Below are 24,328 nucleotides of genomic sequence, written 5' to 3'. Positions count from 1 at the left end.
AAAAACGAATCTCATGCACTCGGCCCGACTTAGTTGTTTTTTCACAATTTATTGTCGATCAGAACAAGGTCGACCAATATATTTAATTAGGTCATAAAGTGCACCCCTCTTGAGTCTTCTTTAGTAATTCCGGTTACCAACAAAAAAATATCTTGGCCTAAAACTCAATTTACAAAAATTGAGATGGTTTCATATCTCACCGAATAGATAGTGATGGAGGTCGATTTAAACCTCACCAAAATTAGCTCTTCTTAAACAATTTTTCCAACTCTCAATCGATTAACAGTTGCTACGGTCGATTTAACCCTAACCAAAATTGACTCTTCTTAAACAATTTCCCCATCCCTTGATCGAAGAAAAATTGCTCCATTTATCTGAAATCTCAGAGCCTGAACACTGTGTGGATATTCCGATCAAGTTATAACAAGGAAAACAAATAAATAAGATGATGTGATGTTTCACTTCACATGAAATCCCGGGGCTTGAACCCCGTTGGGATACTTTGATCGTGTGTTTTTGTGTTTGTGGAAATAAGAAATTACGACGCGTATAAGCGTGTCATTTTTGTGGAGGATAAACTCGTAATTATAAGAAATACTTGGGAGTCTTTAACGAGTCCTCAATTGGACCAAAATTTGACGATCCAGTTAAATTGGACCGGGTTGGCGGGTTTTAATACGACCCATCAAACAACTATAAAAAAGATTAAAAAAATACGACCCATCAATATAAGGCCACGAAAACTCCACGACCCGTTAACCCATTTATAAAATGGGCCGAAACCCGAGCCCAATAATTTTTTTTTTTTTTTTGATAAGACCGAGCCCAATAATTTCGATGCAGTCGATAAGTTTATTTAAAAATAATTATTAAATGGACTCTGGAATAATCGGGTGCGCACAATAGCGGTTTGCCGAAAGCCCACCTCATTTCTCTGTGTCAGCGGTGAGCGGAGGGAAGGAAGCTCGTCGCTAAAATAAAGGATTAAAAGCGCGCACACGCACTCCGACGCGAAAAAGCACACACACTAATTTTGAGAGGCGGTTTCGCATTTTGCTCTGCGGTGAGAAGAATCTTCGGGTGAGCAAATCTTCTCAGCCGGTAACTTTACTTTTCCTCTCATTTTGCTTTTCATTGTTTTCGTCTCAGCTTTTGATAGGAAAAACTTAGGTAATTTGAGTAAAATTGTAGAAATTACAAGCATATGTGTTTATATACTTGATCTGAGACCGTAGGTAACTGTACGAATCAAGTTTTTTGCGTGTATATGTGTCTTTAGCAGCTTGGATACGATGTCAAAATTAAATTTCCTTTTTTTTTTTTTTTTTTTTTTGTAATTCAAGTTGTAGAAACTTTGGAAACTAAGAAGCTGTGTTTGTTGTTTGCTTTTGTTTAAGGAGTTGTAGGTGACATTGGAATAGCAAAGTGTTTGTGTTTGGTTTTTCTGTGGCATTCGGGCTTCGGGCTTTTGGTGGAGCTGGAAGGTGGAGTTCACTTAACTGCTAATCTTCATGATTGAGTTTGGGTTTTGGTGTTCTAATATTTGAAATTACGGAGGTGGTAAACGGGATATATAGTTGCAAGAGTACGGCGGGAATTCATTAGCAACCTGCAGTGGAAGGGCTGGGAGGAATATAGGTGGAATAGGGCTTCTTAGTTTTAGGGATACAAGTCTAGAAGCTTCGAACATTCAAATGGGAGGGACAGACAACAAGACTCATGAACTCGAGCCTAACGTGATAGAACAATCGAAAAGTTCTGAAGTTTTGACTCGAGATCCAAATTATAATGGATCGATACCAATGGAATGTGACAGATTGGTTACTGAGACAGTGGAGCAAAAAGAAGTGACTGCACCTCAGACTATCGTAAATGTATTAGTATCTACAGTAGAAATATCAGATAAAACTACAGAAATACAACCAAAGCAGGAAGATATTTCCCTTAACGCAGGTGCAGAAAAACAAGAACCGTTATTGGAAAATGTAGAAGAGTTGCCAGGTTTTGAAAATACGGAAGTAGCCTCCAATGGGTCGACAAATCATGAAAATTTGGGTACACCTCTTGGCGCAGCTTCTGATGATCCTAATTGTGGAAAAGTAGAACCAGTGCAGATTGATTTCACTAATGATTCTGGTCAGATTGACAATGAAGATGGCGCCGCTTCTGGGCAATCAAGAAAGAGAAAATCTAGAGTGAAAGGTCCAGTGATTAGTTCATGGTCTTTGCGTTCAAAATCGCAAGAGAGACCCAAGGCTCCTGAACCTGATGAAACTGTTAAAGCTGATGAAACTGTTAAAGCTGATGAAACCGTTAAAGCTGATGAAACTGTTAAAGCAGGAAGTTCTAATGGAGAAAAGAAAAAGAAGGGAAGAAAAAAGAAGCAGGTGAAGAATAATACTACTGTCAATGAATACTCAAGAACAAGGACACATCTGAGATATTTATTACACCGGATAAAGTACGAGCAAAGTTTAATTGATGCTTATTGCACTGAAGGTTGGAAAGGACAAAGGTTCGTGTCATTTTGGATTTTTTTTATGCATGATGCTGGTTTACTATTTTTTAAATTTCTGGCTGCTAGTATTCTTTATAAAGCAACTCTAATTGAATTTACGGTTGTGAATGTGGTATCTACCTAACGTGTTGACAACTTGGAAACTCTGATATAATATGGTCATGATAGATTTCTGAAATGAATTACTTCCATCTATTTTGTAAGATAGCTTCATATGCTGGCTTATCACTCCTGCCGTATGAATTTATTTTATCATCAAATCTTGTTTCAGATTACATGTTTATCCATTTGTGTTGATTTATATGCAGTCATCATTTCTACCTCGATTTGGCAGTTTCTGGTTTAGTTTTAATTTGTTTTAACGCTGATGGATATCTGTCTGGGGGTTATAACACAAGCATGTAATTCATAATACAATAATTTGATGCATTGTAGATGAGACAATGGATAAATTTAGAATGCAGTAATCGATGTTGGATGGACTTTTATCATGTCAGTCGATTTTCTTTGTTCTTCAACTTTGTCTGTTTGATGCCTGGCTTCTTCTTCAAAACATTTCTCATTTCTGCACATTTTACAGCTTGGAAAAGTTGAAGCCTGAGAAGGAGCTCCAGCGGGCAAAATCTCATATTTTACGTTACAAATTGAGAATAAGAGCATTGTTTGAGAACCTTGATCTGTCACTTGCTGTGGGAAAGCTTCCAACATCTCTGTTTGACTCTCAAGGAGAGATTGACAGCGAAGATGTAGGCAATTCAGTGTAATCTGTAGCTATAACTTTTCTTTATCTCTATTACATTGAACTGAGAATATGGTCACGTTGCTTAAATCCCATTGAACTATCTTGTGCATGTAGTAGATTCTGCATGCAGATTGTGCTAATGCTGCAAATCTGTTTTTTCAGTTATCCATTTTCCAAAAGAATCACTTGGATTAGCTTTTCTACTTGGCTATGTACAGAGTGTTCTTGTAGAGGAGTTTTAAGTTTCGGGGTTTATTTTGGAGAGTGGAAATAGTAAAAGAACAAAAAAATAGTCAAGGACTTCTCTTTAATCAATCTGTGGGTTCTTTTCGTTATCTTTGCCTCTGTATTGGACTGGAAAATATTATGTTTCTTTCATTTGTGCCCATTTATTATACAAAAAAGGAAAATATTTATCAAATTATTTGGTTGAAGTTTTTATCCATCATTTTCACGTCCAAATATTTATAGTCTTTTTAATACGACCATGTTCGTTTTCCGTGTGCATTGATGTTTCTGATACAAATGCTGCAGCTTTCTGTTAATGTTACATCTGAATATTATTTGGGTACTTGATGGTTTATAAAGATTCATTTCTACACCGATTGCCATTGTGAAAGCCTCACAAAGGTAGGTTTGGCTTGATATTATGTCGACAATTTCATCTAAAAGTAAATAAATTGAAGCAAAACTTTCCTGGTTTGCTAAAAAGTGTTATGTAGGCCAATGAATTTGAGATTTTTAAGTCCCATCCTTTAGGTTTGAGCCTTGTCTCGCAATAACTGGTATGCTTAGTTTTGCTTCTACAAAAAGCTTCCTTCGTTGGTGATATATCTTCGAAGAGGATTTGATGTTTACATTTTTATCCTAAATTTGGCATTTAGGAATCTTAAAGCCCTCTTTTCATTCTTGCAGATTTTCTGTGCGAAATGTGGCTCCAAGGAACTGCCACTTGATAATGATATCATTCTATGTGATGGTGCCTGTGAACGTGGATTTCATCAGTTCTGCTTAGACCCCCCTCTGTTAAAAGAACAAAGTAATTCATGCCCAGCCAGTTGATTGGTTTTCTTTCCATTATCTTAATTCATATCTAATTGTTCACTTTTGTTCCCTTTTTTTTTTCTTTTCGTTTGGGTCGTGTATATACATACAGTTCCTCCGGGCGATGAAGGTTGGCTTTGCCCTGGATGTGATTGTAAAGTTGATTGCATTGACATGCTTAAGGATTTCCAGGGAACAAAAATCTCTATCCTTGACAGTTGGGAGGTCTAGTTTTTTCCACTTGACGTGTTTTTTCCTATAATTGTCGAAATTAGTTGCTTATTGTTATGCTCTCTCTCGTCCACAGAAGATCTTTCCCGAGGCTGCTGCAGCTGCATCTGGAAAGAAACTTGATGACTGTTCTGGGTCTTCATCAGATGATGCTGAGGATGATGATTATGATCCCGATAAGCCCGATGCGGACGAGAATAATGCAGACGAGAAGGTTGAAGGAGACGAATCAAGTTCTGATGAATCTGACTACTTTTCTGCATCTGATGGTGTAGCAGCTCCTCTTAATAACGATAAGTATGAGGGGCTTCCTTCTGAGGATTCGGAAGACGATGATTTTGATCCATCTGCTCCAGATGAAGACGAACAGGTAAAGCAGGACAGTTCAGGTTCTGATTTTACCTCTGATTCGGAGGACCTAGATGCTCTACTTGAAGAAAATGCCACTGAGCCTGGTCAAGATCCTGGACAAACAGCAGATCAAAAGCAACCCTCCACAGGCTCTAATGATGAAAATCCTAAAGTGGGTAGGATGAAGAGGACATCATTAAAAGATGAGCTGGTTTACCTTATGGAGACCGATGCCCAACCTGTGGCTGGCAAAAGACAAGTGAAACGGTTGGATTACAAGAAATTGCTTGATGTGAGTTTCTTCTCCTAAGACTTTTATGTTTGACGTATTGCACTCGCAACATTCGATATTTATTTACGCTCCATAGTGAATTGTAGTATTAGGTTCAGTTTCAAGGTTGCTTGCTTATCTTCGTTGTCATTTTTACTGGATTTTTAATGGGATTCAGAAGTTTTTGTGGCACAACTTCCGTTTAATTATATTGTCTTTGTTAGTTAGAGTTTGGCCTACTCGACATATTCTGATAACCTTTATAGATATATCCAATCATGTCATTAAAAGTAAAAGTTATGAGGGTCTGATGACTTTTTTACTGAAATTAGGAAAAGGTAATTGTGGATAATGAGAGTCTGCACGTAAATAAAATTAGGAAAAGGTAATTGTCAGATGGTTGGTTTTTTTAACTGATTCACAAGGTTTTTCCGAAACTGATGAAGTTCGAAATAGTGGATAGTGCATTTGCATCAAATACAGAGGTCTACATTAGGTAGGATATTTATTCTTAAACATAGTACACTAGAGGCCTTGGTATAGTGTAGGACAAATTATGTGTTGTGTACTTCCCCATCATACATAGCAGAGCAGGTTCACAAGTTTCTTCTTTGAGAAATTCTGAGGTTTCATGTTGCGATGGTAAAGCAATGTGATAATATTTTGTGGTTCAGGATTATTGAAGACATAGAAATCGAGATGTCTAGCAGATGTTAATATTACATGACAGAAACCTAGGAATTGACTTGCTCTTTTGATGAAGTAGTGATTCGGAGTGAACAAAAAAATATGATGTTAATGGAAATTGCTAAGGTTACACAACTATACACCATTTCCTTCTGCCTAATAGAGTTACGAATAAATTTGTTCTAAGATAAATCATGATCGACGTGAAACTTGATATAAGACCCAAATACCCGAACTCCGTAAAATAGGTGCTGAACCAAACTTACTGAAATACCCTTGGCCTCTTCTTTGGAAAAATCTGGCTTCTTCAAGCACTTTTTAATTGTAAAGTTAGGACATTATTTTGTCCTAAAACTTTTCAAATCATGTAATTATATATTTGTTTATTGCATTTTGTTATTGTTTTAAGCACATGAAACTTTCAGTGGAAGTACCCCTTTTCTATGGAAGGAGGTACTTGATTAGTAATCCTATTATTTTACACAAGTAGCGGGAGATTATATTATGCTATGAAATGGATAGTCATAATTAAGTGCCCTTTTCTTGTATATCGACTAGCACATTACCTTTAGAAGTTCCGTCTTTATTTAACAATACTTCAATTTAGTACGTCCAGTTTGTTCCTTCTGTTTTATTTTCTAATTTCACTGGGTTCATCCTTTTACGGAAACTGTTGCGCTCTATCGAAGGAAACATATGGAAATGCTTCTTCTGATTCAAGCGACGAGGACTTTGATGATGGCACCACTCGAAAGAGAAGGAGGATTGATCCTGAAAAATCTGAGCGGAAGTCCCGTGATAAAACTCCAATTACAAAGAGTAACACGAACACCACGGATGAAAACCAGAAAGCAAGCAAACGTTCTTCTAAGCGACCTCGAAAAAAAGTTGCTGATGGGGGAACAAATGAGTCGCCAGCTAATAATGGTTCCAGTACGACCTCTAAAAAACGACCACTGAAACGGCTCGGAGAAGCAACAACTCAGGTATTTATCGCCAAAATGAGTGTGCTTCTAAACGCAAGCCATATCTTTTACAGCCATGGTGATTGTTTTCCTAATTTTATTGAAAAATATTTGTTTAAAAAAAGATATATGGACGAAAATATGGAAGGTACCTGTAGTAGTGTCCGTGATAGCTACACTATTAACAACTCTGTGAGCAACCGCCATTTGCTCTTTTGTTTTCTCAGCTTTTAGGTATATCTTGTGGTGATTTTCAATGATGGATATGTGTTGATGCAGAGACTTTATGTATCCTTCAGTGAGAATCAATACCCCCAAAGAGCTGCTAAAGAAAACCTGGCAAACGAATTAGGGATCACAGTTCGGCAGGTCTGTATATTTATATTCTGATTTCAGTTTTATATATTCAATTTTATCTGATTTTTTTTTTTAATTTTTTTTTCAGGTTAGTAAATGGTTCGAAAATGCTCGTTGGAGCTACAATCATAGACCACAAACGGAATCAAACTCAACTGAGAAGAAGCCACCCGAGCCTCAGACAAGTGTCGGCACAGAAGGTAACAATTCCAATCAGACTCTGGGATTGGAAAACGTGGTAAATAATGCCAGTGGAGAAAATTCCGGAATTCCGTAACTTTTCAATGGCAAGTTAATTAGCCTTTTTTTTTTGCTAATGAATCACCTTTTCTTATTTCTGAACCCATTCACCTTTCTCTCTAACTTCCGCCACTTCTCCGCCGCTGCTCCGGTGAAGATTTTCCGGCGGTGTGATTCCCAGCCACTTCTCAGCCTGCCAAAAAAGCCTGTTCTGTAAGCCTGAAAATTTATTTTGAAATAGTCGTATAAGTGAAGTTAAAAATATTGCCGGTGAGTGTTGTCATAGTCCGATGAAATTTGAAATCATGCAGAACTTGTTTGTTATGTTACGACGATCAAATCACGCTGCCTCTATAATACAATGTAGACCTGTAAAATTTTCGAGGGCATAGGTATTAGTTAATATTATTTCCGCTGACGTTTTGAAGTTATGCATAAATATTTATAATTTTTCTGATCCTCGTTTGATTGCCGATGGTTAGCGCTACCAGTTCAGGCAGACCACGTAAATACCAAGAGTCTGGGGACTGATTTGGAATAAGTGGTAAGTTTGATAGCCTGCTTACTGACTTGTATAGCTATTCTATACTTAACTAAAACCCAGACTCACTCGACATTGAACTCATTTCCCTTGGTTTGATATTTTAATTAAACATAAATCTATTATTTTGTAATCTACCCATTATACCCTTCTATTACATATCAATACACCATCCTACCCCAAATATTATCTATTTTTTTCAGAAAATAAAATCTTCTTTTGAAAGTTTGGAAAGCAATATTGTTTTGTAATTTCTATTGAAGTTATTTATTTATTTACTTTTTGTATTTTCAGAGACAGATTTAATCAACTACTGAAATCGTGGTCGATTAGTGTAGCCGACTGTTAAAATCATCATATTATTCAACTACTGATTCGTGGTATTACGCTACTAAAGTATAATAATCAACTACTAAATTGTGATAGTCGACATAAAATCATAGTTGAATACCACAAATTTGTTGCTCAATGCAGTGGTTTCAGTAGTGGTTTCAGTAGTGGGACTAAGCTAGTTAATTACGATGTCAGTAGTTGACCAGACCTGTCTAAATTAAAGAGAAAAAAAAAATAACAAAAGGACTAATAAATAAATTAAAAAGAAAAAGGTAAAATTAAAATTTCGATTATGGAACATAAATTGGAAAAAATTGTTGTGTGGAAATGGAAAATATAAGGGCAATGTTGGGATATGCAAAACGAGTATTCCAATTAAGCAAAATATGTTGGGTTTGGTGCTAGTTAATAATTAACCCCTATTCAATAGAAAAATAAAAATAAGCTTGAACACAGTAATCACTAATTTCTAGTGCAGAGCTGGTGGCTCAACGAAAATATTATATTTGATCCGGACCAAGACCTGACTCACAAGGCCCAAAGTCGAAAGTCCATTACAAGCAGTCCAGGAATGGCCCAACCAGCCCAAAGGAAAGAAAGGAGCCCAAATCGGGAAAAACCCAACCTCATCCCGACGGCTCGACTAGGGCTAAAAACAAGGGGAAGGATCAACGAATTGAGAACGGCGCTCGGGAATTCCGTCCCTACTTAAAAAGGTCTGGGAAAGTACGAAAAGGGAGATATAAATGCGCTGGCATGTTCGTCCAGGGGCACGTTAAATGTTCTGACAATGGCATTTAATGTTCGAATGACTAAGTGCGACCAATGACTTGGGGAAAGAACAGGCTAGGAGTTCTTTGCACTACATAGATGTGGTAAAGTCTGGAGTGTTCTGTCAATGACATTTAATGTCCGAATGACTAAGTGCGACCAATAAATTATGGAAAGGACATGCTAGGAGTTCTTTGCACTACCTAGATGTGGTAAAGCCTGGAGAGTAGAGATATCATCATGGCCCGAGCCACCCGGCCGAAAGGCAAACAGAACGGCCGAAGCAGGCCCGTCTAACCGGAATTCAAGGACACTCGGAGAGCGAGCCAGAGGGATATTATAAATATGCATGTGCCCACAAGAGGGCCAGATTCTTACGTTTTTCCTCATAATTACACATTATCTAATATCCTACAAAAATATACGTGATCCAATACTGACTTGACTGTCGGAGTGCTAACTCCGGCGTCAGTCCAGTCTTTTTCGCAGGTCCGTCCCAGAGCGACGAAGGAAGTCATTGGGCCACGTTGTTTTTGAGATGATCAATATTATATATAATTTTATACATTATTTAAATGTAACTAGGTATTTAGTATTTACAGTGTTAAACTAATGGGACTGAGATAAGAATCCGAGCCCAAACCTTAAAACTATAGCATCAATATCCAAAAAGGCTCAATATGAAGGAGATGCCCATCATTAGTTTTAGGCTTCCAGCCCATAATTAAATTAATTAAGTTTATAAATAATTTTTAATAATTATCAGATGTAATTAATATCCTTAATGTTTTTTGTTTGATTCGATTTAGCAAAATATACTATAAAAAAAAAAACTAAATTTATTAAATATTATAGTACAATTCCTCCCAAAAAATTAAAATATTATAATACAAATAGTAACAGAGAGACTGCGCGGTAAAACAGCTTTTTTGAAATCATAAAAATGGCGGCATTTGCAGGAAGTCAAACAGAAACAAAATCAGAAAAAAAATTCCGCCGCTTCTTCACCTCAGTTTTCCGTCCACCAAAACCCACTATAAAAATCCATTCACCTCTCCCACTCAAGCAAACGCACAGTAATCAGCGCCGGCACCTGGCTAAAAACCCTAATCCCATTTCCCGCAAGCTCTTAGAAAAGAGGGGCTTTCGATAAATGGCCGGCATCGAAAACCAAGTCCCCACGAGAAACAGAGCATCTCGTAAGAGACCCAATCAATCCGCCGGAACCAATCCGGCGAAAAAGAATCGGGTTGTATTGGGTGATCTCACGAACACCTCCTCCAATTCGTTGTCTCGGAACCCGGGTCTGGGGAAAACTCGCAAACTCAAACAGGATCCGGATCCGAAGAAGAGGGAAAATGAATTGAATCTACAATTGGTGGCTAGCCCGGGACCCGATGAGCAGCCGCCGCAGAAGTCGGGATACGCTTCTTCGATATTTCGACATCTACACTCTTTGGAGGTAGTATTCTACTAGGTTTTACTTTTCTCCTATTGCATTTACAATTCCCGATTTCGATTTCATTTTTCGCCTTTCGATTCAATAGATGGACTGTTGTATAAGTAGTCTTATGGATTTTAATTTTTTGCTGAATGAATCTGTTTTTGGTGCTTTCGGTTTGCGCGGTATTAGGTCGAGGCGAAACGAAGGCCGTTGTCGAATTACATCGAAAAGATTCAAAACGACATCACCCCAGTTATGCGATCGATTCTAGTCGACTGGTTGGTCGAAGTTTCGCAAGAATACAAGCTCCTTTCAGACACACTGTTTCTCACCGTAAACTGTATAGACCTTTATTTAACAGCCCATAAAATTACCAGGAAAAACCTTCAGCTTCTCGGTGTAGCTTGCATGCTTGTCGCATCGTAAGCCGATTATTCCCTTGTCCGATTTGTATCGTAATTTGTAATTTCAAAATTTCTTATATGGTTGACAAAAAAACTGCAGAAAATATGAAGAAATTAGTCCTCCGCGTGTCGAGGATTTTTGCTACATAACAGACAACACGTACACGAAAGAAGAGGTCTGTTTGTCTATGTAAAAAAACATATCCTATAGTGTAGTTTTAAGGTTATTGCATTACGTTTATTCACAAATGCAACGTAAACAGGTAGTGAATATGGAAAAGGATGTCCTTAATTTTCTCGATTTTCAGATGGGTAGCCCGACAACTAAAACATTTCTCAGGTTAGAATCTTTTATACACAGTCGTCCCTTTTCCTTTTCGTTTATTTCAGTTTTCAATGTGAAATCTCGTTCAGTATGTAACGTGTGTGTGTGTGTGTGTGTTTTTGACAGAATTTTTACGACGGCTGCTCAAGATAAACCTGTGGTGAGGCTATAAAAATCTATTCTCTTTTCTTGAAAATGCTGAATGTAATGCTAATAACTTGGTTATCGTCTTTTTTTTTTCCAGTTCTCGAATCTCAAATTCGACTATTTTTGCTGCTGTCTGGCTGAGCTGAGTTTAGTCGATTACGATTGTGTTCGACACCTTCCATCTAAGATTGCTGCTTCGGTCGTTTTTCTTGCGAGATTGACTATCGACCCGCATTTTCACTCATGGGTAAGTTTTTCATAGCCTTTTCTTTAGTTCTCACCATATTAAATGGTGTGATCGAACTAACTTAAAATTGTTTAGAACAAATGAAATCGATCGTATTTCTGATGATTTAAAATAATTTGCAGACACTGGATCTACAACAACATACGGGTTATAAACCGTACGAACTCAAAGATTGTGTACTCAGACTCCAAAATCTGCTACTCAGAAGTGAAACTTCTGCAAAAGCCGTTCGACAGAAGTATATGGATCACAAGGTATCTCGATTTTTATTTTATTTTATTTTTTTATTTTTTTTTCCTTTTTTTGAGATGGCAATAATGGAGTTATGTTTCTTCTTGGAACAGTTCAAATGCGTCGCCTCACTGAGTCCGCCCGGCGAAATTCCCGCATTATTATTCGAGGTTTGAAACGAATCAACTTTTTTTTTTTATTCGAAGTTTTGGATTTTAGGCTTAGCTATTATTGATAAGTTAATTATCGAAAACTGATTCTATGTTCCTTCTTTCTTGTTTCTCCAGGAGGGATTTCGGACACGAGCAATACCAGACTTTGTTGGTACACGTATGGAAGACATTGACTGAAATGCCCCTCTTTTTTCTTGACATATATTTTTTAGATTTTGATCTTTCTGGTGTTTCGAAATCGTCTCACACAGCGTTCCTGTAACAAACTTGTTACTAATTAAATAAAACTGTTGGTTTGTTTGGTGTTCAAGAAAAGGAAAGAGAAGACATTCTTGTAAGAAACACTGGTGATGTATATGATATGATATATATCCTTTTGGTGAAATGAATAAAGATTAGATTTATGAATAAGTGAACACCTTTGTTTTGAATAGTTTTCTTTATGTTTAAAGGGTAATATAATATGAAGAAAAAGGAGACGCGGTAGGTGACGAGCTGACTTCAAGACCATTGGAATGCTCGATCCGATGATTTCTCGAATAAATGAATTAAATAATTGAAAGGTCTCACGCGGCAATTGTCTAATAAGGATCAAATCTTGAACTAATTAAGGAGCTCTCAGATAAGAAATCTTGAACTCATCTTCTCCGGTGAAAGACCGGCGTTCAGTGCGCTTTTCCGACTATCAAAGGAATAAGTAAAAAACAAAAAGAGAAGGAAAAAGGAAAGAATATTAATGTAATGGGCTTTACTTCATTCGGCCCATTGTAGCAATCAACATTGGCTTGGGCCCGAACGATTTGTGACTGTTTTAAAAGCGTTAATCACTTTTAGTCAAAAAGCGTGATAAGCAAAAGGTCAAAATTAGAGTAACCCCAGAAAAGAACAGAGCGAAGAAAACTTTTTTCTTTTTTTTTTTCTCAACTGAAATTAATCGAAGATGGAGTATGAAAGCGACGAGACGGAGTTGAAGGCGGCCGGCGCGGTGGCTCTCGGCGGCGGACGACTAGGTTTTCTGATTCGTGGTTGGGAGATCGAGACTCGCAAACGTTCTATTCTCACCTCTTCTCTTGTCCAAGAGTACTGTTCTCTTACCCCCTCTCCTCTGTGTGTGTGTGTAGAAATAGTAAATGCTTGAATATGATCGTTAATTTCCAGTAAACTGCTGCGATTTCTCTATTTTAAACCAGTTGTTACTTGATCGGCGATGCTACTACTGATTAAGAATGCCTCACTGAACCATCACGTTGTTGGCTTCGTTTTTTTTTTTTTGCTGATGATTAATTGTTTCTGAAATTGGAAATATCAATTTTTCAGAATAAAATATGGTAATCTGGGTGTTAACTAAGTAACAGATGCAATGGAATTAATCATAATTTGACTGGTAAGATTACAATGTTTGTTCGATTTCTATGTAGGAAATTATATGCATACCACTGTTTCTTGTTGAGCAAATGCAACATCTATCATTAAGGAACCAAAAAAAGATTAAAAATATTGGAGTTCCACTCGGTTAAACTACGATTTTGTTACTTTAGTACATCTTCGCACACTGGTAGAAATATGTCATTTGTTCTACCATTAGTCTAGGAATAGTACTGGTTTTATTTTTTAAGTTGTTCAGCTACCAATAATATGTTAATTCTCGATATGACTCTTTCTTTGGATTAACTGCTCTTTCTCAAGCGTCATCACTCCGAATGATGTAGAATATATTATTCTTGTTAATATAAGCATTGCTCAGCAGGAATTATTATAAGTGCTAAATGTACCTGTAGGTGGGAAGAGAAGCTTAAGACATCTCACTTGCCAGAGATGGTTTTTGGGGAGAGTACTTTAGTTCTTAAGCATGTGAGTAGTGGCATTAAGATTCATTTCAATGCATTTGATGCTCTATGTGGCTGGAAGCAGGAAGCATTGCCTCCAGTTGAAGTTCCAGCAGCTGCCAAATGGAAATTTCGGTGGTATGCATATCGTTTCTCCATAAGTCATTTGAATAAAAAAGTTTTTATTATGTCCAAGCTAATTTATTTTGAGGTACTGAGATAGAATATATTAAGGTAAGTACCTCAGTTTCATGATCATAGTTCCCAGAGTTGAAGCAGATTTAGAAAAATCTTTCTTGGTTCCGAGAGTTGCCAAGACGAGTCAGACACATGATTGCATGCCTGCACCTGTCGAAAGAATCTTAACTGTCCTAGTGGTGTGATCACTAAATGTTAGGAGCATGCTCGAGGTTTTTGAGAAAGTGACTTCAGTTTAGAATAGAGTGGTCACTTTAGTGCCTTTGTGCAATTGTGTAGAGAGTATGACGCATATTACGCATGATTAAACTTGGGAAAATAATGGCAAATTACGCATGAAATAATGTCACGTATGCCATTCATCTCGCTATATCTCTTCTCATTACTGTTTTTTTCTAAATCCTGCAGCAATCCTACGGATCAGGTGATACTGGATTATGATTATACATTCACAACACCATACTGTGGCGCTGCTACTGTTGAAAACAATCCTGAGGTGTACTTTCTTTCTCTGGTGCACCTGATCTTAGTTTTGCCTGAAGTAAAGAGTAAAGTATTTTATTTTTATTGAATATGATTTAGTCGTAGTTTTAAAAATAGCAACAGAGATTAGTTGTCTGTTTTTTTTCTTGTTGGTTATGCTAATTGCACCTAATAATTATTTCTGGTGCAACTTTATATAGGCTAGGCTTGCCAGTTTTGCTAACCACATATTGATCTTAACGTTGATCTAATTGCTTTATACATTGAACTCCTAAGATATATTATTCTTCATTTATTAGTCTGGAGGAGATCCCGCGAAAAGCAGCTGTAATCCTCGTTGGGAAGACTGCCAAGAGCAGATCAATATTGCTGCATTGGCAGCTAAAGAGCCCATCCTTTTCTATGATGAGGTATGTAATTAGTTAATGAGTCATTTCTGGAGTTCCTAGGATCGGATGCTTCAGATGTGAAATTACTGTCTCAATTTACTTTCTCACACCATGGACAACTTACTTTATGTTTCAACAGGTTATATTGTATGAAGATGAATTGGCTGATAACGGTGTCTCTCTTTTGACTGTTAAAGTGGTAAAGTAACACCTTCGATTATCCATTATATTCATGTTTCCTGACAGAAAGGAGTGAGGATAAATTATTTCCTCTTAATTTGTGTGATAATATTGCAGAGAGTCATGGCAAGTGGATGGTTTCTTCTCTTACGCTTCTGGGTGAGTTTGTAAAACAAAATCTCATAAGATAATTCCTTGACAAGGGAGCATGCAGAAATTAGATATCTCTTGTTTTTTAATCGTCAGAAGTGTGCATCAAGCTTATCAGTAAATATTGTGTATCTTTTATATGTGAACTCTAGAGTCTCTAACTGTTATAGGATGATATTATTTTGAACTTATATTTCCCTGGTTATTCAGTATTTGACATTATCTTGCAGCTCAGAGTTGATGGAGTGCTTATGAGATTGAGGGACACTCGTATGCATTGTACTTTCAAGGAGGGTAAGGAACCGGTTATTCTTCGAGAAATCTGCTGGAGAGAAGCCACCTTTAAGGCCTTGTCTTCTGTGAGTGATGTTCTGTTCTTCCTTTTGATCAGTTCACAAATTATGATTTTCCGACGCAACCTCTTGAAAGTTTTAAGAGTTCTTTATTATAGCCTGGGTATCTGTAATTTCCATCTCTAGAAGTATTTGACAAGGTAGTTCTACTTTTAGGTTTACTATATCTGTTGCTGCTGTAATTAATTGTGAAGTACTTTTAAATCAATTAGCCTGCAAAGTATAAAGTTTTGGTCTCGTTATCTAAACTTGCATTCATTTTAGTAGGCCTCTTTCTATATTAATTGTTTTTTTCTTGGAAAGTCAATTTTTATTAATTTTTGCAGAAAGGATATCCTGCTGATTCTGCTGCATACAATGATCCTGGTGTCATCAGTGAAAGGCTCCCAATTGTCACGCGCAAGACCCAAAAGCTTATATTCACATAAATACTGTAAGCTGTAACGAGTCCTCAACATTATTTAACTACTGAAGAAATACTAGCGGATCTGCTTGAGAATTAAGAGCGACATATGATGTAGATCTTATATTAATGTGAGGAATCCATAATGTATTTGATGGAACTAAGATGGTTATTTATGACGTGAAAGTCTCTCACTGTAATTACTTTACTTAAAAGTTTTCTTAATTAAGTCATTTGCAATTTGGTGAACATTTGAGTTACTACCGAGTTGACTAAAGAAATCAGTTGCTACGATGGGGAATGTAATTATATATGTCTGTGCAACTGTGATTAATTTTTAGATTGAAAACACGAAACGGAAGAGAAATGTGATGAGTGTCTCTAAATTGGCAAAGTGGAATGGAGGACCGCTAGCCCATACACGAGAAAGTATGGCACTTCGGTCGACAATCGAAACCATTTATAACAGATATGCATGGCTAAGGGCTTCGCTTGAGATTCTAAAAGGTGAATAAGTGGAGAGGTAAGTTTTTTGTATACCCCACAGGTAATTTGGTATATTGGCCATGGTGCATCAGATGAAATGATAGTTTGTTGGCAACTTAACTAATTAATGAAAGGGTCTCATAAGAGGAGCCAATAATTATTTAAGCACATGCTTGTCAAGTCAAAGGCATACTGACTAAGTGGTGTTCTCTGTCATGTATTATTCATTAATATGAAGGGCCTTATGTGTTTGTTTTGGTTGATGTGAACAAATAAGGTTTAACAATAGTAGTAAATCCAGCGCTCCCCGCACTTATTTAGTCAGGATCGTATACTGAGCAGATTAATTTTTAGATGACTGGACTTCCCTTCATTTACAGCTAGTTCCTCAACTAACCAGCATTACCCTGTGCCACCATTATCATTTTCTTTCACTTTTCACTGCCACGACCTGCTACCTGAAATACTGGTAATAGCCAGTCGCCTTGCTCCTCACCATGATCAACCACCTCATTTTCAATCCTTGAAAAACCTGTTAAAGATAACATGCAATTGTGTATAAGTTTCCAAATAGGGGATACGTTGGGTGTGTGGTAATATATTATCCTCTGTTAATTACTCTTGCCGAGACGACTAAAATAAGATATGCATTTGTCATAAAGAACTAGGCAGATGTGCCAATTGATGGACATTCAGCTTGTTAAACTGGAGTCAGTCTTTGTTTTTCATATTTAGGGGTTCGTAACGCCTGCTTGCCTGCTTTACCTTCTATTTTCCGTCTTGCTGTGAATATCATCATGCCATCGTCAGAGTTTAATGCACAATTATTTTTACTCCTCTAGTTGATGACCGTGATGCAATGAATGCATAAAAATAGATATTTAATCTACTTTAATGTAGCTTATTGTATCTTATATGCAGAAGGTTAGAGATGCTTATTTGTAACATTGCACTTGCACCTAGGTTTATTCTTGCTATTATGCTTGTTTGGAAGTTTGTAGGGAATGAACAATTAAAACTTGCTTCATTAATTTGGTTGTTCAAAGGTGGGGTAGAGACCTGTGTATTACACATGTCTTCTAGATTAACCAGTTTTTGGAGTGAAGTTATGCTGGAGATTCTTCAAAAGCCTTTAAGATTTCAAATAGTTCATCCCCACTCAAAATATATGTTTTTCTCAGCCACCTTTTATTTGTAAGGGTAGTAGTTATAGTCATGAATCATTGAAACAGCTATCTACTCAAAATTTATGTTAGTTTAAGCTTCCTTTTCATTGTAAAGATAGTTATAGTCATGGATCATGGAAACAGCCACTGTTTTTCAAGATGATGTTCTGTATGAATTGACAAATAACATAATAAAACTGGAACGCAGGATAAAAAAGACTCAGCCAGAAATATAGTTCAGGTGCTTGGGATTAGAATATCTATAAACAGCCTGTAACTTATTGTTTTACTCATTACACATAAATAAAGAGCTGGAAGTTTTTTTTTCATCAAGTGGCATAATAAGCACCTCTGTTGGAATATAATACTGGGGCTCAGCTTTAAATAGCGACAGGCAAATCTCTGGAAGCATTATAGTAAGTTACAAGAAAAAGAAGAAAAAAACCCAATCGATAACAGATAAATAGCTGATTACAGTTTGAGATTCAAGTCGAGCAAATTCGAGTTCGATGATTTCAGCTCCGGTTGTGGTGGTGGATCCATCCGGAAACTTCCAGGCCACATAACATCTGCCGCCTCCACTGTGCCAGGCTGCCACGCCATTTCGTATCTCGTGTCAGCCTCGCCAAATCTCCCTGCAATCACCGTTCCATCTCTGCCTGGTTTGTGCACGAGGGAGTGGGCCCGCACCCCAAGTGATCTGAACATGGAAGTATGGATTGGCACTGGCAGAGTCATCATTTTGTGTGACTGGTAATGTCTTACTGCTCCTCTCTCTCTCTTGTGAGCATTCTGATGCCCACCCAATGCTTGTGAGCTGTAGAACTTTCTCATGCAGAAGTTGCACGAGAAAATCTTGGCTGAAGAAGCAGTTCTTGATTGTGCATCGCTGGTTTCCGTAAGTGTTTGTGACTGATTACTCCCTAGGCTCAGGTTCAGCCACTCTCCTGGATTTTTTTGTGCTGTTTCTTGATCACTAATTTCTTGCTTTGGCATCTTTTTATTTGTTCTAGCTCTGCCGATTGATTTCTTCGGTGCAGAGGAAGAAGAGTCTTCTTCTCGTTTGGATTCACTTGGTGGGATTTGAGGTACTCCGTTGAATTCCTACTCTGTTAAGACTCTTTAGATTGGTTCTATATATTATGAGAGATGGGAATAAATTGAGACTGACAAGATGAAGGAATTGTGATATAAGACATTTTTAGATCTATCATAGATGTCTGTTCACTTGTCCCCACCTAAACGATGCTTGGTTTTTCCCAAGGGGGATGCTTACGTCATCTTTCATTGTCGCCCTCTGTCAAAGCTTGAGATTCCCACTCACCATTTTTTTTCCTTTTTTTCTCCTTATCTGTTGAAACCACATCAACTTTCCATTGCGATTAGTTTAAACTATACTTATGTTGCCAATCTAATGACAATTCATTCCATTATGCAGTCATGCAGTCAAAAAACAAATCATCATGGTTTTTTTTATCTTTTTTTTTTTTTTTAACTTTTTATTGTCTGCCATGATTTCTGCTTGCCTACTCGATATCTCTTGTTACACTTTATCCGATGGTAAGGCAAAGATCTTTTTATCTGAATTTTATCGGCGGGCTGCTTTAGAACCTGATCTTGATCTGGTATGATATGGTAAATTCTTCTAACAGTTTTCATTTTTTTTTATTTTCTTTCGGAGGCTGACTATGGTTAGTTGTGAAATAGGGTATTGAGATATAATGGTGACAGGTCCCACGTAAGTTCAAAGTGTTCCCTATGGTAACGAAAAGGTGAGTGTGAATGATAAGCTTTGATCCAGAATATAGATTGTTGGAGCTAGTGGCTGCAGTATTATACCCATAGTGGGGTGTGTTCTGATATTGATACATAGAAAGTCTTTGGGAAAGTGGTAGGGTCTTGAAAATTAGGCAATAATGGTGGATATATAGAAATATTTGCGCGTATCTATTACCAGTTTCTATTTAGTTTTATGTGGAAACATGAGTATCTATGTGGGTGTCTTAGTGTTGGGTTTTCTTGGCAGTTTTTTTTATGCCCTTCTGGCATTTAAAATGGCCTGTGTTATTATATAGTGCAATGATGAGAAGAGGACAAACAAAACCTATTTGCTTACTGTGTGGGGGTGGGTGGGTGGGTGGGGTGGGGAGGTTATTTAATTTCTTACATATGCATACATACATACATTGGTTATCAACTGTGTTCTGTAGTGAGTGTTGGTTGCACTACTGACTTATATCCCTGTGTGAATATGTACATTAGACACACACACACTAACATGTGTGTGTGACAGTGTTGTGCACCTTTGTAAAGCTTTATGTGAAGGGATCTTTACTACTTACTAGAGTCAAAACTTGCTAATTTTAGGCAGGCTGAATTATTTGGATTGAAAAATTAAACAATACCTGCATGTTTACCTTGTTTGTAGGAAATGTGATTGTGTCAATGTATATGTAAATATGGTTTTTGTTCAGTAAGTTAGTTTCTTGATTGCTTCCAGGTAAAAAAAACCCTTCAAAAGTGCAAAGACGAGGTGATGTTGTGTTGACTTTCGCAACACTTTTGATTCTTTTATTATAAATAAGATATCTTGATGAAATCATTATGAATTAACTTTTTGAAATGGAATATGAAAAATTTAAATATCGTTTTGGGATAGAGAATCGGAAACGAGGTTAGATAAGATTAAGAATAGCGAAGTAAACTAACTTCGTCCACGGAACTGGTTTGTGTTCAAAAGCAAACGAGGAAAACGAAAGGGATTAGGTTAGCAGAATCTCCAAAGCTGATAGACTTTTTTTTGGTTGGCAACTTTTTCAACAGTTCTATGTGAAACTGAGCTATACGCATTCAAATTGAACTGCAAAATTCTCCTTTATCCTTTATGTATGTGTTAAATCATATTCTTACGTTATTATCTTGCTTTCGAGTAGCGCCACAATATTAAATTTTTAAAATAAAATAAAATAAAATATTCCATGGAAATAACCAATGGGCAATTATGGGTTATTTTTTTCGTTTTACGAGTTGGGTTCTATAGCGTAGCCTTACGATACACGCACCTGAAAGAATTTGGGAGATGCTCCGATGCTGCTACTTGTGCTGCTAAATAATAACTTATAGTGGACCCAGTGTAGAGGTTTTGTTCCATTGTGATAACTACTTAGCAAGAAGAATCCAGATTTTCCCTACAATGAAATAATTGAAGGCTAACTAAACAACACCTGCAAGGAAGAAGATGCTTCGTTACATGTGTTTTTTGGCCCAATATATTAATAATAATAATAATAATAATAATTTCCTCATATAACTATTACACCTAATGCCACAAATTTCACAGTTTATTTATAAAAGCTGTGGCCCCAAAATTATTGACAATGGAAGCTTACAGAAGAACCACTTTAATTGTACACATTATATTGCAGCCCTACAACAACTATTCATATCAGGGTTCCTTGTTTTCATGCAACTTGACAGTGAGTATATGTACTTCTTTTTTGACTTATACATTAAACAATCAAGTTCAAATTTCATTCTTTTTTTCTTGTGGAAGAAAGAGAATAGGAAGCAAGTTCATGCAATTTCCATTCTACCAGTAACCGTACTTGGTTCTTACTAGATCGAGTCTTAAGAGTCGGTAATATTAGCTAAAGCTCAAACTTTATACGATGCTAAAGCGTTAGATAAGATTAAAAACTATCAATTATTGCCAAGTTCAAGAAACTATTGCAGCAGGAATAATGAACATTTGTGCATAAATTGTTCAATGATTCACAAAATGAAGCATTAAAAATCGTATTTCCATATTCAGGTCAAATTTTGGCTATAACTAAGTCTCGTCCACAATTTAAAAAAAAAATGAAAATGCATAATCATTCTTTTATTGATATTTTCCGTTTCTCCTGAGGGAAATTCCTGCAGGATACCCCTTGCTGACAAATTTCCAGTTCTTTGAGCACTCACTGTGTGCTTATACCCCCAACAACAAGTTCAAGTACCTGCACCACAATGAAACACGGTTAATTCAATCATGTGAATGATGATTATAGAGAACTTAGAAAATCGTGTGTTTATTTGTCTGATATACATATCATTACATTATAAAAACATAGAGTTAGTCTTGTTAAGAAATGCTTGGTGAGGTGTCAATCACTTCAAGAAGCATTAGCATGTGTAGACCACTTTGTTTCGCACTAGTATAGTGGAACTGAAACAGACATGCTAAAGGCGACATACCATGTTACAAAGGTGAAGAAGCAACCATGTCCATTTCTCATTTCTTTGTCCAAGTTTCTTGCACCCACATAATGGGTTCAAGTAAGAAATGGAAACAGTTGGTTTTACCAGACTCTTGCAAATTTTTAAGGTTCTGGTCATAGATCAAGATACACATGAAAGGGCCCGTAAAAAACTGATATTGATGAAAAATCTATTAATTCACATACAGTTATTTGACTTGAATTCTCAATGACAAACATTATGCTAATATAGGATAACAAAGGTAGAAGGGCAACGGTTAAGACATACATAAGCTTAGTGGGCACATTCTGATAACGTTACTCATGTCTTACTATACAATGCCCGAAAGCAAATAATTTCATTTGAAAAGTTAAAGACATTAGAACCAGTTGAAAACTTGGAATACAAGCCAATTACACGGGCCACAGAATAGTCTGGAACGAGATATCGAACTTTAGGACCTTAGGCTAAGTTTGTGTTATTTCTTTCCATTTTGCCAAACATTTAATGTTCAAGGACAACAAAATAAAAAATAAATAAAAAAAAGTTGAAATTGAAGGAACAAAAAAAAAGTGAAAAGACTAATAAAATGTATGAAAGTTTGACTTCCACCTCACGCCATTCAGTTTCATTAGTTTATCACCGTTAAGTGTGACAAATAGAAGGAAATGAATAAAAGCATCGTAAAAGGTGCATTGCGAAAGTGTAGATTCCTAAATATTTGTGGATTTAGATTATTATATATTTAAATGTGCACATGAGTGTGTGTGTGTATCTGTTTAGAGAACATTAACAGTGAAACAAAGTAATTTTATGCCAGTATTCTACAAGTGTTCAGAAAGCTCTACTGTTGTATTTTTATTTTTATTTCCAAATTCCAACACAAGTAAAAAGACCCCAAAATCAATAACCCTCTTTCCAATTCAGTAGCATCAACCATTAAAATAAATCTACACTAGATCCAACTACAGACTCAGGAGAAAGTAAAATTCAACCTAAAAAAGTGGTGTCCTACGTTCGATTGCGGGAAAAATTGCTGACATCAATATCTTTCGATTCCTCCCAAACGATCCAAATTCTTCTAACTCTTAATTATCAACCAATCCTAATAAAGCCAAGTATTATAAATCACTTCACCGTCTAATTCATCGAATTATCTCGCAGGTGGCAATATTAGACTATCAGTTCAAATCAATTAGAGAAAGAAATACTCACAAACATATAGCAAATTTTTCAGTTTCTATAGGAGCAATTATTACGCCTAGTGCTAGCCTAACGACAATAGTATTATCAGACTCACAAAGAGAATACTAGCGATCCTGACAAGAACGTTGGAAGGTACCATTGTACAGCTCACAGTAAGCTCGCACATTGACCGCCAAGTGTGATGTCAGCCCTAATCCTGCCACCATGCTATGCATCGGCAGTAGCGATTGAGCGCAACCCAGCTCTCCCAGTGTCCTGCATTTCATTATCAACACTAATGTAACTCCTCAGCCAGAGAAACCGCATAATTTCATTAATTAGCGTTAATTAAACAATTTTTCGAAGCCAACAAAATAATTGAGTGTAATAAATCAGGCTAAAATCAATTAGCATCTCAATCATACATAGCTAAATCGAGATTTTAGGTTTTGAAACTACGGAAAATAGAAAAAAAAATAGAACAATTAGAACATGAGCAGTGAGATTAAGGCAATAAGTGAAAAATGAAAGCAGTGAGATTTGTAATTTAGGACCTTGGATTGGAAAAGGAGAGGCGGCGGGGGATGGGACGGGAGGACGGGGCGGAAGAAGGATTGAGGCGGCGGGGGGCGGAGAGCGGCGTCGACGAGCGGAATGCGGAAGACCTAGCGGTGGACATGAGCGACCTGGACACAGAACCACGCCACGCCATTGTTGCTGTTGATGCGGGATTTGGGAGAAATGGCGAGGGTTTTTACTTTTTTCTGACGAGGGTTTTTGAGAAATGATACAGTGCTACGCAGGAGAAAATAACTTTAGGGGTGTATCTTAATCTTTTCTTAGAATGAGTATGGAAAATTAGAATGTTCACTCGCCCGTTAAATCAAGGAATCGAATCGAATCGAATCGAATCGAACCAAAAATTCAGTACTAGTCAAGTACTAATTTGGTTCGATATTTGGTAAATATTTTTTGGAATTTTAGTATTTGGTATATATTTTCGATTTTACCGTTATCGAATCAAAAAAACCAAATTAATTCGGTAAAAGTCGTACCGAACTGAATAGTTCCATTCGATAAATGATACAAATTTTTGAAGTACCAAAATTTACCGAAATGAAATTTGGTACGATTCGGTAAAGGATTGTTTCATGTAAATTAATATCCAAATAATTGAATTTAAATCAAGTAACACTTCAAGTTCCATCAATCGTCAAGATTGCTTGCTTTCTTTATACAAATTCAGGA

The 24,328-nt window shown here is 36.8% G+C and overlaps 5 protein-coding genes across 8 annotated transcripts; 3 read left to right on the top strand and 2 right to left on the bottom strand.

Annotated features, from left to right (window-relative positions):
• The first annotated feature begins 845 nt into the window (after positions 1 to 845).
• HAT3.1 (Homeodomain-like protein with RING/FYVE/PHD-type zinc finger domain-containing protein) lies at positions 846 to 7,863 on the top strand. 3 transcript variants are annotated; one of them, XM_012981433.2, is made up of 9 exons: positions 846 to 1,080; positions 1,398 to 2,515; positions 3,099 to 3,264; positions 4,176 to 4,299; positions 4,417 to 4,529; positions 4,612 to 5,178; positions 6,534 to 6,830; positions 7,089 to 7,178; positions 7,255 to 7,863. In XM_012981433.2, exons 2-9 carry the CDS (start codon positions 1,695 to 1,697, stop codon positions 7,441 to 7,443), a joined length of 2,367 nt encoding a protein of 788 aa, XP_012836887.2. In that variant the 5' UTR covers positions 846 to 1,080; positions 1,398 to 1,694; the 3' UTR covers positions 7,444 to 7,863. The 3 variants fall into 3 exon arrangements, with proteins under 3 accessions (XP_012836887.2, XP_088679690.1, XP_012836886.2); XM_088823564.1 differs by having other exon boundaries at positions 876 to 1,080; positions 1,407 to 2,515; XM_012981432.2 differs by having other exon boundaries at positions 876 to 1,080; positions 1,401 to 2,515.
• Positions 7,864 to 10,010: 2,147 nt separating this feature from the next.
• On the top strand, positions 10,011 to 12,337 carry LOC105957408 (G2/mitotic-specific cyclin C13-1). Its single transcript, XM_012981329.2, has 9 exons — positions 10,011 to 10,513; positions 10,685 to 10,917; positions 11,000 to 11,075; positions 11,163 to 11,239; positions 11,351 to 11,384; positions 11,469 to 11,618; positions 11,741 to 11,872; positions 11,963 to 12,019; positions 12,137 to 12,337. Exons 1-9 carry the CDS (start codon positions 10,205 to 10,207, stop codon positions 12,197 to 12,199), a joined length of 1,131 nt encoding a protein of 376 aa, XP_012836783.2. The 5' UTR covers positions 10,011 to 10,204; the 3' UTR covers positions 12,200 to 12,337.
• A 530-nt stretch (positions 12,338 to 12,867) lies between these two features.
• Positions 12,868 to 16,253, top strand: LOC105957511 (TIP41-like family protein). The gene is made up of 8 exons (XM_012981434.2): positions 12,868 to 13,102; positions 13,801 to 13,986; positions 14,455 to 14,542; positions 14,829 to 14,939; positions 15,058 to 15,117; positions 15,216 to 15,257; positions 15,479 to 15,607; positions 15,928 to 16,253. Exons 1-8 carry the CDS (start codon positions 12,963 to 12,965, stop codon positions 16,027 to 16,029), a joined length of 858 nt encoding a protein of 285 aa, XP_012836888.1. The 5' UTR covers positions 12,868 to 12,962; the 3' UTR covers positions 16,030 to 16,253.
• Positions 16,254 to 17,866: 1,613 nt separating this feature from the next.
• Positions 17,867 to 19,288, bottom strand: LOC105957512 (zinc finger protein 1). Its single transcript, XM_012981436.2, has one exon. It carries the CDS (start codon positions 18,650 to 18,652, stop codon positions 18,128 to 18,130), a length of 525 nt encoding a protein of 174 aa, XP_012836890.1. The 5' UTR covers positions 18,653 to 19,288; the 3' UTR covers positions 17,867 to 18,127.
• A 2,052-nt stretch (positions 19,289 to 21,340) lies between these two features.
• Positions 21,341 to 23,921, bottom strand: LOC105957513 (uncharacterized). Of its 2 annotated transcripts, none has more exons than XM_012981438.2 (3): positions 23,635 to 23,921; positions 23,238 to 23,356; positions 21,341 to 21,654 (listed from the first exon to the last, which is right to left on the bottom strand). In XM_012981438.2, exons 1-3 carry the CDS (start codon positions 23,790 to 23,792, stop codon positions 21,647 to 21,649), a joined length of 285 nt encoding a protein of 94 aa, XP_012836892.2. In that variant the 5' UTR covers positions 23,793 to 23,921; the 3' UTR covers positions 21,341 to 21,646. The 2 variants fall into 2 exon arrangements, with proteins under 2 accessions (XP_012836892.2, XP_012836891.2); XM_012981437.2 differs by having other exon boundaries at positions 23,196 to 23,356; positions 23,635 to 23,919.
• Between the last annotated feature and the right edge of the window lie 407 nt (positions 23,922 to 24,328).

This window comes from Erythranthe guttata, chromosome 2 (assembly GCF_056151865.1).
Source record: "Erythranthe guttata isolate IM_541 chromosome 2, IM_541, whole genome shotgun sequence".
Classification (NCBI taxonomy): Eukaryota; Viridiplantae; Streptophyta; class Magnoliopsida; order Lamiales; family Phrymaceae; genus Erythranthe; species Erythranthe guttata.
The sequence above is the reverse complement of the archived record's forward strand: the minus strand, read 5'-3'. Positions and strand labels throughout refer to the sequence as shown.